The sequence below is a fragment of the Coloeus monedula genome, assembly GCF_965178545.1.
Source record: "Coloeus monedula genome assembly, chromosome: 18".
Taxonomy (NCBI): domain Eukaryota; kingdom Metazoa; phylum Chordata; class Aves; order Passeriformes; family Corvidae; genus Coloeus; species Coloeus monedula.
Window position 1 is genome coordinate 2,876,982 of NC_138798.1, and position 16,515 is coordinate 2,893,496.

Below are 16,515 nucleotides of genomic sequence, written 5' to 3' on the forward strand. Positions count from 1 at the left end.
GCTTGGAATATTGTATATTTTGAAGCTGTCATTATAAAACCCAAGCAAAACACAGGGGATCTTGTTCTTCACAGTGTTGCTCTGAGCACAGTTTGTAGAGTTGGTGTAAAGCCGTGAAAAACACGGCAAGCTCGGAACGCTCCCATTTCACACTCACTTGGTGTGACTGTAAACAACCACACGATGGAAAATCCCAGAGCGGTGTGCAGGACTTTGCTGGCCTTCCAGGATTCAACAGAAAGGCTGTTATTTACAAACCTGGAAGTAAAGCTTTAGGTTTGCAGAGTTCTCACTCACACAAGGAGGGCTTACCAGTGCAGTCTTTCAGGACTCTAAGAATTACACAGCTGTAGTCACAAGCACCAGCGTGAAACTACTGTCACATGTAATTCTGTGCCTGGGGCTCTCGGGACCCCTCTCTAACAACCCAGAGCGTGGATCAGTCGTAAGGACAGTCTGTGCCACTCTGGAATTCACCAGGATCGCTGGAGCCAAGCACTTGGTCTGGAGATAAAATACAATGGTGTTTCATCTGGTGCCAGTCAGAACTTTCAGATGTTTCTTTCATGCAGCATGCAGTCACTAGGGCATGAGCCAGGGGCTCAAAGGCTGCTCCACTTTTCCCATTCTCCCTCAATTCTCCTTTATGCGGAGGAAATCACCTGATTGCTCCGTGACTGTTTCCGTGTCTCTGCGATGGAGGTGTCACCTGCTTCCCTCTGCAGGGCCGTCCACTCTGGTCCTGAATCAGTGTCACTTAAAAGCAATGTGCCCTTGACTTCCAAGGAACAGGATCAGGCTCTCTGTGTTTGCTGTCATTGGCATTAAGAGCAGTATAAAGCCATGGATGGACATGAAGTAGCACATACAATAAAACTACCAGATCTCAGAGTGGCTGCTGGTAAAACAGACGTGGGGGTCTGATCTGGTGCGTCTCAGGCTGAGCTGCACACCTAAGGAGAGATTGTCCAGGTCCCAGGCAGTTTTGTTGGGATAAATCTGGAGTAATTTAACAATTTTAGAGTGTATTCGATATTAATTGACAGAAGGAGCAAACCTGAATATCTTGCAGTGAAAAGGATGAGTTCTGATGGCAGATGCATGCTGGAAAGCTTCATCATTTAACCTGATTTTTTTTTTTTTTTTTTGGTGGGGAAGTTTTACTGCTGCCTACAAGCAGAAAATGTGTCAATTGTCAACGAGATTCATATTTTTTTTAGTCCCTCAGAAGCTGCAGTCCACATTAACCTTCCACCTTCAGGCAGAGAGAACTAGTGGTTTGGAAAAAAAAAAAAAAAGGAAATAAAAAAAGGGCAGGTTTTTTCCTTGGCGGCATCTAGGGGGGGGTGAGAAAAAAAAAAAAATCTTTCATTTTAAAATTATCAACAGGTATTTTCCATCGAGATTCGCGGGGGGAGACGGAGAATCAACGCGGGGTGAACGCCCGGTCTGAGGCGAGGGGGAGGCGGGAAGGCGGCGGCGCGCGGGCCGCCCTGAGGGACGCCCGCAGCTGACAGGGGCCGCCGCCCGCCGCGGGCACAGCCCGGCCAAAACCGCAACTTGTGCCAAAACTTTCCGAAGTTAATTAAAACAGCCCCCCCCTGCGCCGCCGCCGGGCTCCGCGCCGCCGCCGCCGCCGCCCGCCCGCCCCGCTCCCTGCCGGCGGTCCCTGAGGGGAGCTCCATTGTCTGTGAGGGGATGGCCGCGCACCCCCGCCGCGCCCCCGCCCGCCGCGCCCCCGCCCTCCGCGCCGCGGTGCGCGGGGCGCCGGGCGGCCGCGGCGGGTGGCTGCCGGCTCTCCCCCAAAGTTTTTGGATCCGCGTCTCCTCATGATGTATGGATGATATATTGCATTGTGGGTGTCAATATAACTGACGGCCATATTTGCCGGTGCTGCTACTGCTGTAAACAACCCAAAGTGTCTGGGAGACACGGAGACGCTTCGCTGAATTTCAGGACGCTTCTCCTCCTCCCGCTGGCCATGTCTCTGGGAATGTCTTACAAGCCCAACTTGAACGCCCACATCCCCGGGACTCCCCTCAACCCGGGTAAGTCCGCGGCGGCAACTGGGTGGCAAGTTTGGGAGGCGAGCGGCGGGTGCCGCACCGGCACCTGGGGGAAGCCCCGGACTCGAGTTTGTGCCCAGTCCGGTATGGCGGGGCAGCGGCTCCGCGCCGCCATTACCCGCGCCCGCCCGCCCGCCGGCCGGCGCCGCCAGCCCCGCTCCGCGCCGCCCCCGCGCCGGGCACCGCGCCCGCCCGGCCCCGCGCCGCCGCCGCCGCCGCTCCGGGGCTCCGGCCGCCGGGTTTCCTCCATGCTCGGCTCCCCGGGGCGGCTGATTGATCTGGATCAGGAATATTCCGGCGGCGCCTCAGCGAGGACCGCTGCTGGCGGGACGCCGCAAGTGCGGCCGCTCGCCCCGTGCCTCGCCTCGCCTCGCCTCACGCCTCCTCCGGCGGCGGGGCCGCCCCGGGCCGCGCTCCGCGGCCCGAAGGGGAGCCCCGGACCCCGGACCTCCGCCGGCGGAGGCACCGCCAGCGCCTCGGGGCGACCCTCGGTCAGCGCTCCCTTCTCGGAGTCTCCTCCGCATCCCGGGCGGAGGAGCCCTCTCCGCTCGCTGGAGATTTTTTGGGGGTGGGGGGGGGCACACAGGGATTGCACTATTCCTGAAAAAACTCCTGTTTAAAAATCACTCTTCATCCTTGGGTTTGTACAGGAGTCCTTCTAACTTTCCTCTTTAAAAAGTTTCCTTGACAGCATTAACTTTTTGCCTTTTTTTTTTTTTTTTTTTAAACTACGTTCCCCCGTTTTTCTCTTCCCGATATCCGAAGGCATCAGCGGGCGGGTTTTTGCCGGTGCTGCGGTGCTGCTCTACATCGGGTCTCCGTGTGTGAGTCGGTGCAGCCTGAACAAAGCCGCAGCAGCAATTGCTTCGCTGTGGGATATTTGGAGGGGATCTCGCTAATCTGTGCGCGTCGGCTCCGATTAAACAGCACCAAAATGGAGAAGTTGGTTCTGACTTAAAGAAATCGCATTCCTGTCTCCCATCCCTGCAGCCCAGCCTTAAGGACTGGCATCACACAGCCACAAATCAGGCTGATTTTTTTTTCTTTTTCCCTGAGAAAAAGTTTTGGAGTTGGGTTAAGGAGGGAGGGAAATGTGCCTGGGTGATTTTTACAGCACCGTTAGTGGTTGTAATCCTGGTAGGCTGAGGAGCGAAAGGGATCTCCGGGATGCATCTCTGTTCTAGCTACCAGGAGAGCAACAATCATATTTTACTGCAAGGGATCGTCACCAGCTGGTGGATGAGCCGAGGTGGCTGTGCCACCTCGATCCTGCGCGGAGCTGAGCTCGGTGGGGCTGCGAGGGTGCAAAGGCTCGGGGTGCCGGGGTCGTGTGTGGGGAGCACGGTGGGCCCGAGTGCTGCTCTGCGGAGGGGTCAGCGAGCAGGGGATGTGCCGAGGATTTTTGACAAAAAGCAGAAGTGTCACCGGAGGGAAAAAAAAAAAAAGAAACAAAACAAAGCCCAGCAAGGGAAACCGTTCCCCTGTCGGCTCCCACGAGAACCTGTGCCTTGCTCTCCGGAACAGCCGTAAAATTGCAGGGAAAACAAAGGTGGTATTTTGCGATGGTGGGTGAGGGGTGGGGATTAGGTCATGCAGTGGGGGGGATCCGAGTCTGGCTGCTCTGCGAGCAGGGACTGCAAAATCCCGGCTCAGACATGCCACGCACAATGCGAGCCGAGCAGTGAAGTTTCTGTCTCCAGCCCTCTCGGTGCCGTGTCTGTGCTTTCCAATGCTCCGGCTGTGATCAGGGCTTTGGATTCTTTCATGCAGTTTTATCTTCCCCTTCTCTCCCACCCTCCTTTTCCCCTTGTATCGGCAAGTTAGCAGCAGTTTGCTGTCATGCTGGAACTATTCTTGTCTAAGTTGTCCTCTCTTCTGAGTTCGGATCATCCTCAACACCCCCAGAAATCTTTTCAATGAAAGAACGTCCTCCTCTGAATCCAAAATGGGCTCTCTCTTCCCTCCCTGTCTTCTGCCATTATCCTCACGCACCAGCTCTTCCTCTAGCTAGTGGTATTGCCAGCACCGTGGCCTAAGGCCAAGGGACTTAGACAAAGCAGTCCTTGCAGTTGCACATATCGCATTCAGAGTGATATGACTGCAAATGGCCCCCTCCTTTCTGGAGCTTAATTCTGATTTGGAGGAGATTGCTTCTCTATTGTGCCTAAATTAAATGCCCCCCAGCCAGGAGGATAAATCCTAGGTTTGCTTCCAAACCTGGGGTGAAGGACCCCCCCCCCCACCGTCCTGCAGAGGAGAGGAAAACAGGAAATCTGTCCCTTTTGGCCTGAAATCAGCCCTGCAGAAGCCTCTCTGTATGAATGCTGAATATTTTGGTCTCGGCCGACGGAGGGCTCTGGGCAGCTGTGGATCTCACAGGGATTTTCCTCTGGGAGGTAATGCTGCTTCCCTGCAGTGCAGGGCTTCTGGTGCAGGAGTATTTGGGAAGGCAGTGTCGACTCAGCTCTTGGAGCCGCGTCCTTGCTGCAGAGCAAACTCCTTTCAAGTTGAGGCTGAGAGTAGCCACTCTGCAAAATTATACTTAAACTGCACATCAGTGAGATGAAGCAGTTGTGGTTGGTGGGTGCCTGGGCTCTGTTCTTGCATGGGAGCATGTTTTGGGAATCCAGTCCTGGACTGAAGTCCAGAGGGAGAGGAACTGTGTGTGGGGGAGGAAATACGGGGAGGGAACCTCTGTGGGTTGTCGGCAGATCTGGGGATGACTGCGGGTGAGGAAAATGCAGCTGCTCCACAAGTGACTCAGGATGCTGGAAGCATCTGGGTGCTGACTCCTCTGCCTTACACCAGGCTGAGGGAAGGAGAATGTGTTGTCACTGCAGAATTCAGTGCCTGTTTCTGTTCCCCATTGCCCAGGTCAGTGCTGACACTTGGCCCAGGGTGGCTGCAACCAGGCTTGCAGTGTTTTGTCTCAATTTTGTCTGAAGTCACCTTCCTGGAGGGCCTGTGCTCAGGGAATTGGGTTCCTGCATGTAGTATCCCAGGCTTTCAATTCCAAGCTGCCTGTGCTTGGTGAGCCCCATTTAATCTCCTGCACAAGCACCTTCTGTGCCTGGGCTGTAAAAAGGTGCTCTGTTAGGGACCTGTAGAGGCTCTACCTTCCCAGCCTCACCTGACCCTGCAGTGTCCCAGGGAAACCTCTGTTACCTTTTCTAACAACCGTGTTTTGATTTGTTTGTCTTCTCTTGCTTATCCTACCGATTCCTGGGAAGTACTGTTTCCTCCTCATCTGTCTTGTGTTTCATACTGTTTGACTATTTCTCTGTAAGGGACCAGCTGCTGAGCTGAGGTGAAGTAGAGCATCTCCACTGACTTAAGTTGAACTAGACACTTACACCAGCTGTGAACAGGTCTGTAGTTTGTTTTTCACCATGTTTCCATGTGTTTTCTGGTTCAGTGGATATTCACCAGCATTCCTGTTTTGTTTAGAGTAAGCACAGGTCAGAGAAAATGTGTTTCAAGATACAGAAGCTAGCAGAAACAGCTTGGGATTTTCCTTTACTTTTATTCTCATTCTTGCAGAAATGTCAGGTTTTGAGACAAAATCCTGTTTGTGTAACAAAGCTTTAAAACTGTCATTTGTAGGGTCTGGAAACAGCAATTCCAGCTGACAGTGACAAGGGAAGGAGCTGTGTCTTGGCTCCACGTGAACAGGTGGTGACCTGTACAAGTGCTGCTGTAGCTGCTCTAGGACCAAAGGTGCACCTGCCACACCTCACAGCAACCACAAGTTTCTTGTGAAAAGTGCAAATTCTCCCTGGGAGGTGAAATGAGTGGCTGGGGCTGTAGCTCCCAACTGGAGAGACCAGTTCCATTCAGTCCTGAGAAACGATTCCAGCACACGAGGCTGGCCCTTATGTTCTCAGCACTGCAGTGCAGACTTGCTTGAGCACATGGCTTGCTTGTCGCCCTTTACAGAGACAGCTTCTGTTTGATATTGTTGACCATATTGAGAGGTTGTTTTTGGAGTGGGAGTACTGGAAAGAATACTCTTTGTAGGCAGAACAGAGAGCAAAGTGTTTGTGCCTTAGCAGAGGGGATATTTTCTAGGAGATACGCTCCCCTCTCCAATTCAGACTGAAATTTGCTGGATCCCTGACCTCTTGAAGTCCATGTGAAGTTAAGTATGATGTAAAAAGAAGCTCTCCAAACATGTTTCAGAATTAGCAATTTTCAAGTGGACTTGTTTGGGCGTTTAGAAAACTGGCATTTTTGGCTTTGTCTACCTGAGTGTTTTGCTTGAGAGCAAAGATGTGGTTTTCACAGTCAGCGAATCTGTGCATGGTCCCCACCCAGCTACACAATGGTTTGGGTTCATGCTAACTGGATTCCTTTTGGATAAAAATGGTCCAGAAGCTCTGCTCCAGTTGTGCAACACTGATGCTCCATCCCTTTCAATGGGAACACAAAGATCCAAACCAAAGATGGCACAGCTTTGAACCATACCCCCCTAGTCTGGGGGACCAGACTAAAATCTAACCTTAAGTCATACCCCCTCAGGCCAACTACATGTGGTGTACATGTACCAAATGCTTTCATCTTTTGATCTGTTCCTTGTGGTGCCAAATAACTTGCTAGTGTAGGAATAGCTTAAGCAAGGAAAGAAGAATGGTGGGGAGTCAAGGGACTGGCTTTTGTTTTTCTGATAAAAAAAGAGACAGGAGGGTAGGAAGAGGAGACATAAACCATGACCGTTATCCACATGGAAAGATTAAATAGCATGAGAGTACTAGAGGAAAGGCCCAGAGTGTGACAGATCAAAAGAGCAAGGCCTCTGGCTGTTATGATAAAGAATGTCCTAGTTCTTGAGAACATATTTATGTGTCTGTGCACTGCGTTTTTTTTAAAAGGAAATAGTTTTATTCAAAGAAAGGTCTGTTTCTTCCACAAGGGCTGTTCAAGGGAGAAATAGTGGGCGAAAATACAATTTTCACAGTCAGTGCTCTAAGGAATAGTTTGTGCAAATGAGAACAGGGTCCATTATTTTAAATTTTAAAATTTATGGGAAGGTTGGGGGGAATGGGTGCTGTCTGTTTGAGTTCTGGGTTGGCAAGTGCTGTTAGAATTCAGAGTGTGGCTTGGCTGTTCAGTGGATCTACTTGTGTAGACATGCATGTGTCCCATGGATGGCAAGGAGCTCTTGCTGAACTCAAACCAAAGTGTGTAGAGGGCTAAGGAATAAAATATTCTTGTAGTCAGCCAAAACACTACAGCTGTGTTCAGCTACTTGCTGCAGAAATAGCTGTGCTGGGTGAAGCTGTTACCTCCCTTGGTGCTCGAGGATACCTCACAGTGTGCATTGGCAAAGCAGCTCCAGGAGGATTTCTCATGTGTTTTCTTGCAAAGTTGTCTGGTTTAGGACAGAAGAATTTATATCCTCTCAGTTAAAATATTCCAGCCTCGCTGTTTGGTACCTCATATGGTCAGGACTCCAACTGCCATCACCTGAAGCCCATGAGAAGGTCCCACAGCGTGTGGCAGAGGCAGTAACCTCCAGCACTCTGGGGAGGTGGTGACCACAGGCCACTGAAATGGCCACAGCCTCGATGTTTCAAGCAGCCTCAGCTTGAAGGGTCTGTGAAACAGAGGGAGAAGTGTTGAGATTCCACAGACTGCATCATGCACCCTGGATAAAGTCCAGGCTACAGGTACCTCTTCTTACATGCTCTTGTGTTCATGCGTAGAAAGAGTCTGTAAAATGGCAGGAGTTTGCCTTTGTGGTTTTATAGGACCTTACAAAGCACAGGGCAGTAGAGAAACACATATCCAGTGGGGTTGGCCCTTGGCCTAAGTCAGTCCTACACGAGTAACTCAGTGAGTTGTGTGACTGTTCCTGGTTTTCCTTTGCTGCCTGTAGAACAGGGGGGTAGCTGAGTTCTGTAAATGCCTTGGCATCTGCCAGATTGGATCAGGTGAGTGTACCCAAGTGTTCCTGCTCCTGCTCCTCCCTTCAGGGTGCTCAGCAAGCTGCCTTCCCAGTTATTTTTCCAGCAAGCAGCAGTAATAGAATTAAGAATTAAAACTTGAAGCAGCAAATTGGTAATCATTGCTCAGGCTTGGAGCTGAAGGGATCCCTACAAACCTATCAGAAATTAATGAGAAGATTCCTGGTCAGTGGGAGTTTAGGCAAACAAAGATTGATTTGAGATCCTTTGTCTCTCAGGGTGTTAATTTGGGCTCAGAGAGACTGCTGGAAGGAAGAGATTTTGATACCAAAATCTAATTTCTGTTTGCTGTACCCTCCCATAATTAATAAAGATCAATATTAATTAATAAGAAAAACACTATATTTTTGTGGAGAAAAATGCTTCTGGTAGTCTTCTGCTTGAATACAGAAATAAAAGACATTGTTGGCACTAGAATAAGTGGGGACCTGCAAGGTTTTGTGTACATTTAATTGGGAAAGTGAAGGGAGGAAAGTGTGTGTATTAATTTAGGTTTTAAACAACAGCAAGCACTAAGACAATTTGGGATGTGATACAGGGTGTCACTGAAATTCAGTACCAAGCACACTCCCTTTTCAATTCTGTCAGTTCTTAACTGTCTCCATTGTCATTTTAACGTTAGAGAGAGCAAGCCTCAATTTAGATCCCCCCTCCTTTTTTCTCTCTAGTGAATACCTAATCATCACACCGATTTTTGACTGGGTATTGACTATGAGACTTCCTGGCCTAATTTATCTTTCTAGCTATAATAGCAATATCTGGTGATTTTTTTTTTTTTTTTTTTTTTTTTTTAATCCGAGATACACAGGCTGTTCAGACACGCAGATGAATTTTGGGTTAATTGAGTAACAGTCATCCAAGACCCAGGGCTTCTCCTTGAGATTAACATACAAAGTGATAGGTCAAAAAGCTCAAGGTTTGTTGCCCTGTGAGATACTAATACCCCCCCAATTAATTTCATTTTCATGATCGCATCGTTTTAAATTGAGGTGAAATCAAGGATTTTTCATTTTTTTCCCCCCTCCAGCTGAGTTTGACTGGCACAACTTCTGACACGGATGTATGGAGGCTGGTACCGCGGCCAAGCCAAATCCTTTTCTTTGTTCTCTGGGCCTGCTGCTGCTGCTGATAAAGTGGTCGGCGCATGGCATTATGTCTTATTACATTTTTGATGCAGACTGCAAAGAAACGGGTAAACTCACCATGGTTACCACGCTCTGTCACTTGGCAGGGCCCGGCGCACTCAGCGATGGCCTCTAGTGTCTGCAGCGCAGCTCTGCACCGCCCCGGCTGCTCCGCGCATCCCGCCCCAGCCAGCCCCGCTCCTGGCTCATCGCCGCCTCCTCAAAGTCCCCTCTTGCTTTTGTCCCTCGCTCTTGACCGAGGGTCACTGCTGGGGTCAAACTCCCGTGCTGACACCAGCCAGTTTCTATGTCTGTGGAACTTTTCTGGGTCCCAGATCCACTCACTGCTTTGTCCTGGCACCTCACGTTTCTAGGAGAGTTTTTCTCTTTTATCTAGACATATCCTGCTGTGTTATTTCCTGCAGACCAAGTGCGTGTCATTGCTTAAATTAACAGAATGTGAAACAATCACTAAATTATCTGTGCTGTGATATCATAGAATATGCTGAGTTGGAAGGGACCCATCAGAATCATTGAGTCAAACAACTGGCCCTGCACAGGACAGCCTGAGACTCACGCCATGTGCCTGAGAGCATTATCCAAATGCTTCTTGAACTCAGGCTTAGCACTGTGACCACTTCCCTGGGGAGCTTGTTCCAGTGGCCACCATTTCCTGATATCCTAAACCAATATGTTATCATCAACCCATAAGGGATCAATAAGTTGCTCATCGTTTTGTATGGGCTGCAGCTCAGTTTTTCTTGGTGGGTAGGTCAGGATTCTTGAGCCTGGTCATTGGAGTCCTTGCCTTATTCACATCCAGTTTGGAGCTCCCAGGTCTTGTATGTGACTGCTTGCAACAACAGTTCAGAGACAAGTCTTTGCAGGATGGGTCTTTTGTTTTATTGTACATGAGGAAAAATCGCTTAAGCCTTTCTCTGCTTAATTGAGGTAATTAAACCTTCTTACCTTGCAGCACAAGGGGCTCATTAATGTTTTTGAAGCATTTTGAAGTCCTTGGAAAAACGATGTGGTTTGCTGTTGTGTCATGTTTAGTAATTGTTGAAATTCAGTCATCTGGACTTGAAATACTGAGTTTCACATACAGAAATCTTACACTTGTGTGTGTATTTTGAGCTGATAGTGTGAAGAACTAATTGAGAGAGTAGCTGACAACTGTGGTGTTCCTACAGTGCCCTACTCTATGAGGGTGTTGGTTTGGGGGGGTTTTACTATGCTTAAGCAAAATTAGCTCCGTGTGAAACCTCAGTGATGAAACTACGGGTTGTAATGACATAAAATTTAGCAGCTTTGTTAAAGACAAAGAGAAACCTTGCTTTCTTTAAGGTGACCTAGTGGCCAGCCCAATTTGGCTTTTTGGGATTTCACATGTGGTTAACTAGTAAAAATTAAGAACATGCTCTCTTCTTGTAATGAAGAAGACACCTCAGTGATATCCTGTGATGACTCTGAAGTGGAAAGAGACTTCCCGGCTGAGGACAAGAGTCTTTTCCACTATGTTCAGCAGAGCTTGTTACAGAGTAACTGCTGGCCCTTTCTTTTTTTAGAGAGGGGAAAATAGGAATGAAATCATTTGCAACTTTAAAACAAAGCTAGAGATTTACATAGTTCTGAGCCCCAGTGACTTTTAGCATCAGTTTAATTTAGATTTAAATGAAGGCTGGTAAATGAGATCTGTTCCTCATATGAAAGACAGTTGGGAATTTTCAGCAAAGGAGTTTGTAAGGGGGGAGATATTTCCAGACAGCAGGCAGTCTGTGTCTGTGCCTACAGGCAAAGACAGCAGCATCCATGGATGCAAGGGCACTTGAGCTGCAAGAGTGAAGAAGTTCTGTGCTGTGTTGCTCCCTTGCTCCCAAGTGCATAACCAGCAGGCTTTTTAGTACAGTTGTGAAGTGGGCAGCATAATTAAGCCCCTTACAAAAAAGTCTAACAATTTTTTCTCAAACCCAAATTCTTACCATTGTGGGACAAGGGGGAGAAGGTGTTTTGATTGTTCATTTCTGGAGCAGTTTGTCAGTGATGACATTAGAGTCTGTTTCTGGAGCTCATAACTGACTCAAAACTTATCAGATGTGAATATAATCTTTTATAACTTTGGAAAAAGTAACCATAACACAAAGTGATGTTATTTTCCCTTTGATCTACTTATACAGCACAATTTGACTGGCTAAAAATGTTTGATATCACACAAAGAGGAATAATGGTAGCACTCCTCGCCTCCGATGTCGCACAATGAGCAGCAGATCTGATGTACCTCAACTGACTGTTCCCTAGGAATAGTTTTGGCATTGGCTGAAAATAGTACTGAGGGTAACTTGCTTTGACCATGTGATGACACTTTGAGTTGCAAAATTACTTTCAGATAACTTGCACTGAAAAAATAAAAATAGCACAGCACATTAGACTCATCTGTGTGGAATGTATATATGCAAAAATAGGGCTCCTTAATACTTAGAGTTTGTCTAGGCAGAACAACCTGTCATGCTACACTCTGCTTCACTTTTAGGCAAACAATTTGCACTGATAATGCTGCAGGCTGTGCTGTTTCCAAGTGTTCATCAAACATGAGAGAAGCATTAATTCAGCCATTCTCTTCCTAGCAGTGACGCTCGGAAATGTCATTAGTGATCTTAGACAAAGGTGAGAGGTCACAGCTTTAGGAACAAGTGATTAAAATGTGTCCCAATGTAACAGACTAATTAATCTTTAGATAATAGCAGGGCTTTTTTTTTCTCTTTTCTCTCTGCAGCTGGGAGTGTTCACTCACCCTCCACAAGTATGGCAACATCGGCGCAATACAGACAGCTCATAAACGACTACGGCCCCCCATCTCTAGGCTATACACAGGGGATGCAGGTACAGCTCTGCTTATTTTCCTTTAATCAGATCACTGACCCTACGTTTGCATAGTAGCAGGGATTGTGGCCTGTAATCTGAGGTGTTCCTCCCTCCCACCAAGGTCTGAAATCAAACCCAAATGGCAGAATGCTTCCTCGCACATGTCTGGGGATCAAATTAGGCTAAGCCGAGTGCTGAGTGAGGTTGGCTCCTAATTATCTGTCCCATCCAGTCTGAGGGCAGTTCTGTAAGGGCACTTATATATTTTAAAGTTATTTGTTAAAACCCAGTATTTCTATACAGTTTTGGTTTATCTTCTCACTCTCTCTGCCTGGCTAACTTCTCCATAAAATATACCCTGTAACACTGAAAAACCAGAAACAGGGTTAAATAAGCAGTTCCCAGTTTGCTGGGTTTGCAGGAGTGTTTTAACTTCTGCTTCACCTTAAGGCCAAGGCTTGAGTTGCATCCTCCCAGTTGATCCCAATTTTTGAAGGGCACATAGCATCATGTCCAACTGTAGCAGCAATTTCAATAAAGAAAATCATGTTTATATAATAATCCTGAAATTCTGTTCTTTTAAAAAGAGATTTACAGGGCTATTTCTGGTCTTCCATAAACTTCCACTTGGTGTTTCTTGTAATTGTTTTGATTTTACAGTATTTGATTGAGATTATGCTACTTTCAACTGCAGGGTACCAGCAGCAGTCAAGTACCACAGAGCAAATATGCAGAACTTCTAGCTATCATAGAAGAATTAGGAAAAGAGATTAGACCTACATATGCTGGGAGTAAAAGTGCGATGGAGAGGCTAAAAAGAGGTAACATTTAAACTTATTTTAAAAAATAATTGTGTCTCATACACTTTGTGCACTAACTACTTGTATATAGCTTCATGACAACTGTTTCCTTTGAAAGGAGACAGCTTGATCTCCTCTTGAAAGTGGGAGTATTAACCAGCAACTGAAGCCTTTTGATGCTCTGTCCATGCTGTATTTGACAGATAAACAGTGACAAAATGTGTCTCATGTGCACACAGGGAGTTTCAGTTAATAATCCAGACCTTACTGTAGAACATGTAGGGATACATTCTTTCAGGTTCCTGGTGATTTACTTGGCGTTTCAATTCCCTTTTCTCCCCCCTCTCCAAAATCCAAGCATTGTTTGCTTCTTCTCATACACATCTCCCATCTACTTGGCCCAGGAATCTTTACTGAAGTAGATTTTGCCTAAAGAAATACAACATTGTGGTAGTTCACACCGAGGATGATGGAGAAAAGAGCTACAAAAAACCCCCAAAGAGGTGTTAGGGAAGGCTGTTCAGACTGAGATGTCAAACATGAACGTTCTCTCTCTGTGGAGAGTGGGGCTGCCTAGGCTCCGTTACCTGCTGTCAAGTGCATGCCATTAAAAGTCCACTAGTAAGGGACAGAGCAGCTTTTAGGGCTGGCTGATGAGTCTCTCCAGCTTTGCTTTGTCAGCTAAAAGGGGTAATAAATGCCCTTTCCTTGAAGTGTAAAGGAAACCCCCACATGCCCCACTGCTGACATCAGCCTGACATTGTCCTCTGCAGCGGACGTGCAGGGATATTTCTGAAGGAGCAGTGGGACATTCCACTGCTCCAGCTCCTGAAATGACCCTGGAAGGCCACAGACAACAGTTGTACTGGCAGTCCTGTCCTCCAGCATGACATGGTTACTTTTTCCTCCCTTCCTGTGGTCCTTCTGCTGAGATTGGCTCATGCCTTCAACCTGGAATGGGAATGTTATTGTAACAGACGAACTTCACCACCTTGCAAATCCCCCTTACATTTACCCGAGACTACAAAGCTTTATTTAAGGCTCAACCATTATGGAAGAGTAATATATCTGCCATGACATGCAATAAAATGACTAGTAGCTGTTCTGGGAAAGGATGCAATAAAGTCTGCTGATGAGTGGTAAGTGGAATCTGGCCCAGCTAAAATCAATGTTGCTGGAGTCTCTCTTTATTGCATTGCCTGAGTCAGTATTAATAGATCATGAATGGCAACAGGCTAATGGGGACAGCTCGAGAGAGACCGAGAGAGATGCAGACATTCTCTGAGTTGGATGGTTTCGTTCCGTGAGGAAAAAGTTGCTTTGCTGCTTCTTGCAGCATCTTAGGTTTAAGAAACAACGCTGCCACTGTGACTTGCCAGTGTTGCACAAAATCCTAAATAAATACTTTTTGCTGCCATCTTTTGGTCACAAAGGTACCTCTCTTTCCATTTTGGGAGTCTGATGGCTGAAGGAGCATGTGCAAGTGTGAGAGCAGAAGTGATTGAGGGTAACCACGTGACTGCCGCCTCCGTGGCCATGGAGGTTATCCCTGAATAAAGTCCCTGTCCCCAGCTCCTAAGCACAGATACTGACCTCTAAAATTGGCCAAATTCCCAGTGTTCTACATTATTCAGAGTAGTTCTGCTGCATAAACTGGGCATCCTGCCACCAGATCCAGGTCTAACACACTGCTTTGAGTTTGTGTTTCTGCATCCCACAGCTGCAGCTTTCCTTGTCCGTGGCAGTTTAACCCTCTGCAAAGCCTTGCACTCATCAAGTCCTCCCAGGTCAGTAGGCTGCTGCTGTGATCTGGGCTAGCAGCCTTCTAGAAACAGAAGCCATTATCTCTAGAGATTAACCCCCATCTATTGCCTTACTGCCCTTTCTCCACCTTGTTAAGGAGCATGATTGAGCAGAGAAATCACCCTCTATCTTGCCTAGTCAGCAAAATATAAACCTCCTTTGTTGTAGAAAAATCTGTCCATCTCTCATTTTAACATCTATCTCAAGCTCTGTTCTTTCAGCAGCTCTGTGAGCATGAATCTACATTTAGTTCCAGGATTAAGAACCAAGGTCCAGATTGCTGGAACTCAGGCAACAGGACTTGTAGTGGAAAATTCCACATTATGTCTATCAGATGAGAGTAGACACGGCAGCATGTAAAGTGGTGATGATGTACACTGGGAACTGAGCCAGTGTTAGGAGGTAACTTTCTGCACACACCATAAAAAAACCCCTCTTATTTTTACATGAGACACAACTTGTCTTTAAACAGTATTATGATGGCTTGAATTTTGATGCATCCTCCCAGAGGAGAACTATCCCAAGGCATTAAGAGCTTACTAAAATGACTCCCCAGATAACTTTGTAATTTGTTTTACTCCACTTTAGCAAAATAACTCACTGGTAGGTAAGATTTTTTTTTCCCCCCTTAAATTTTTGATATTAAGTAGGCCCACACTGCACATTAAGATCTACCTGCCACTGCAGACTTAGAAATCTTACTGTGTTCTGATTACTGCTTTAGTCCCTTTTCAATTTGTAATGCAAGTTTGGGAAGGCAGGCTTGTTTAATGGCAGCTGATGTTTGGGAAGTGAGGGCTGTCCCCCTTAGCTGAGGCCTTCTGTGGTAGCCTTGGCAACTGGGGACAGAAATACATAAACCTTTCTGTGGACTGTCACTGCAAGTGTGGCCTGAATGGGATGATTTAAAACACATCCAATTCTTTTGCAGGCATTATCCATGCTAGAGGATTAGTTCGGGAATGCCTGGCTGAGACGGAACGAAACGCAAGATCCTAGCCCACTGATTCAGCTGCAAGATTTTCCATCTCTTCATGAAGAAAAAGTAACACTTATTCTTTTTGACTCTCGAAACATTCAAATTCCTTTATTTTGAATGTTTAACTGTTCTTGTTTCGCCCTTGCAAAAATGTACAGTTAAGAATGAAAAAAACCACGGATTTTTCAACTTACTGAGGGTTTGCATTTTCTAAAGACGTTAAAACTCCCTAAAATGTTTCTAAAACATGGAAACTGAAGTGCATGCAGAGGAATGCTCTTTCTCTCCCAGGCTGTATTTCAGTTCTCTTCTTATCCAGCCACAGCCTCATTCTGTTTTTTTCCTTTGACTATGTTCACTTATCCCCAAAATGTCAATCTTTCAAAGTTTGACATAAGCTCTAAGGATTTTTTTTTTAATAAATGCAGAATAGCATGCTGTACCTAGTAGTCTGCTAAGTCACAATTTGTCATACAGCATAGACCCTGCTTAGAAATAACCTTTCCCTTCTCTTATTTTTCCTTTTTTTGTTCATTTTGCATAAACATTTGCATGACTGTTAGTGCTTTGAAGTCCACTTAAAGTGCATGAGCTATATGGAAAACAGGGAAGCCTATTAAATAATAACAAGGTCCTGGAAAGCTGATTTCTACATTAAGGCTGGAGATTTCAGTTTAAAGTTTGCAAAAAAAAAAAAAAAAAGAAAAAGGAACATTCTGGATAAATTACTAAAACTATTATTTGCATCTTTGTATGTATTTATTACTTGACGTAATAAAGCTTATTTTCATTAACAGTTTGTATTAAAACTATGTACAGTCACTTTAATCAGATTCATACTCCAGGAGCAAGAACTGGCAACAGATAAAAATTCAACCTTCATGCAGGAGTTCAGGAAAGGACAAGGGAAGGGGCCTG

The 16,515-nt window shown here is 46.5% G+C and overlaps 1 protein-coding gene across 1 annotated transcript; it reads left to right on the forward strand.

Annotated features, from left to right (window-relative positions):
- The first annotated feature begins 1,737 nt into the window (after positions 1 to 1,737).
- CDK2AP1 (cyclin dependent kinase 2 associated protein 1) lies at positions 1,738 to 16,393 on the forward strand. Its single transcript, XM_082293178.1, has 4 exons — positions 1,738 to 2,048; positions 11,927 to 12,033; positions 12,710 to 12,836; positions 15,550 to 16,393. Exons 1-4 carry the CDS (start codon positions 1,841 to 1,843, stop codon positions 15,615 to 15,617), a joined length of 510 nt encoding a protein of 169 aa, XP_082149304.1. The 5' UTR covers positions 1,738 to 1,840; the 3' UTR covers positions 15,618 to 16,393.
- Positions 16,394 to 16,515: the final 122 nt, after the last annotated feature.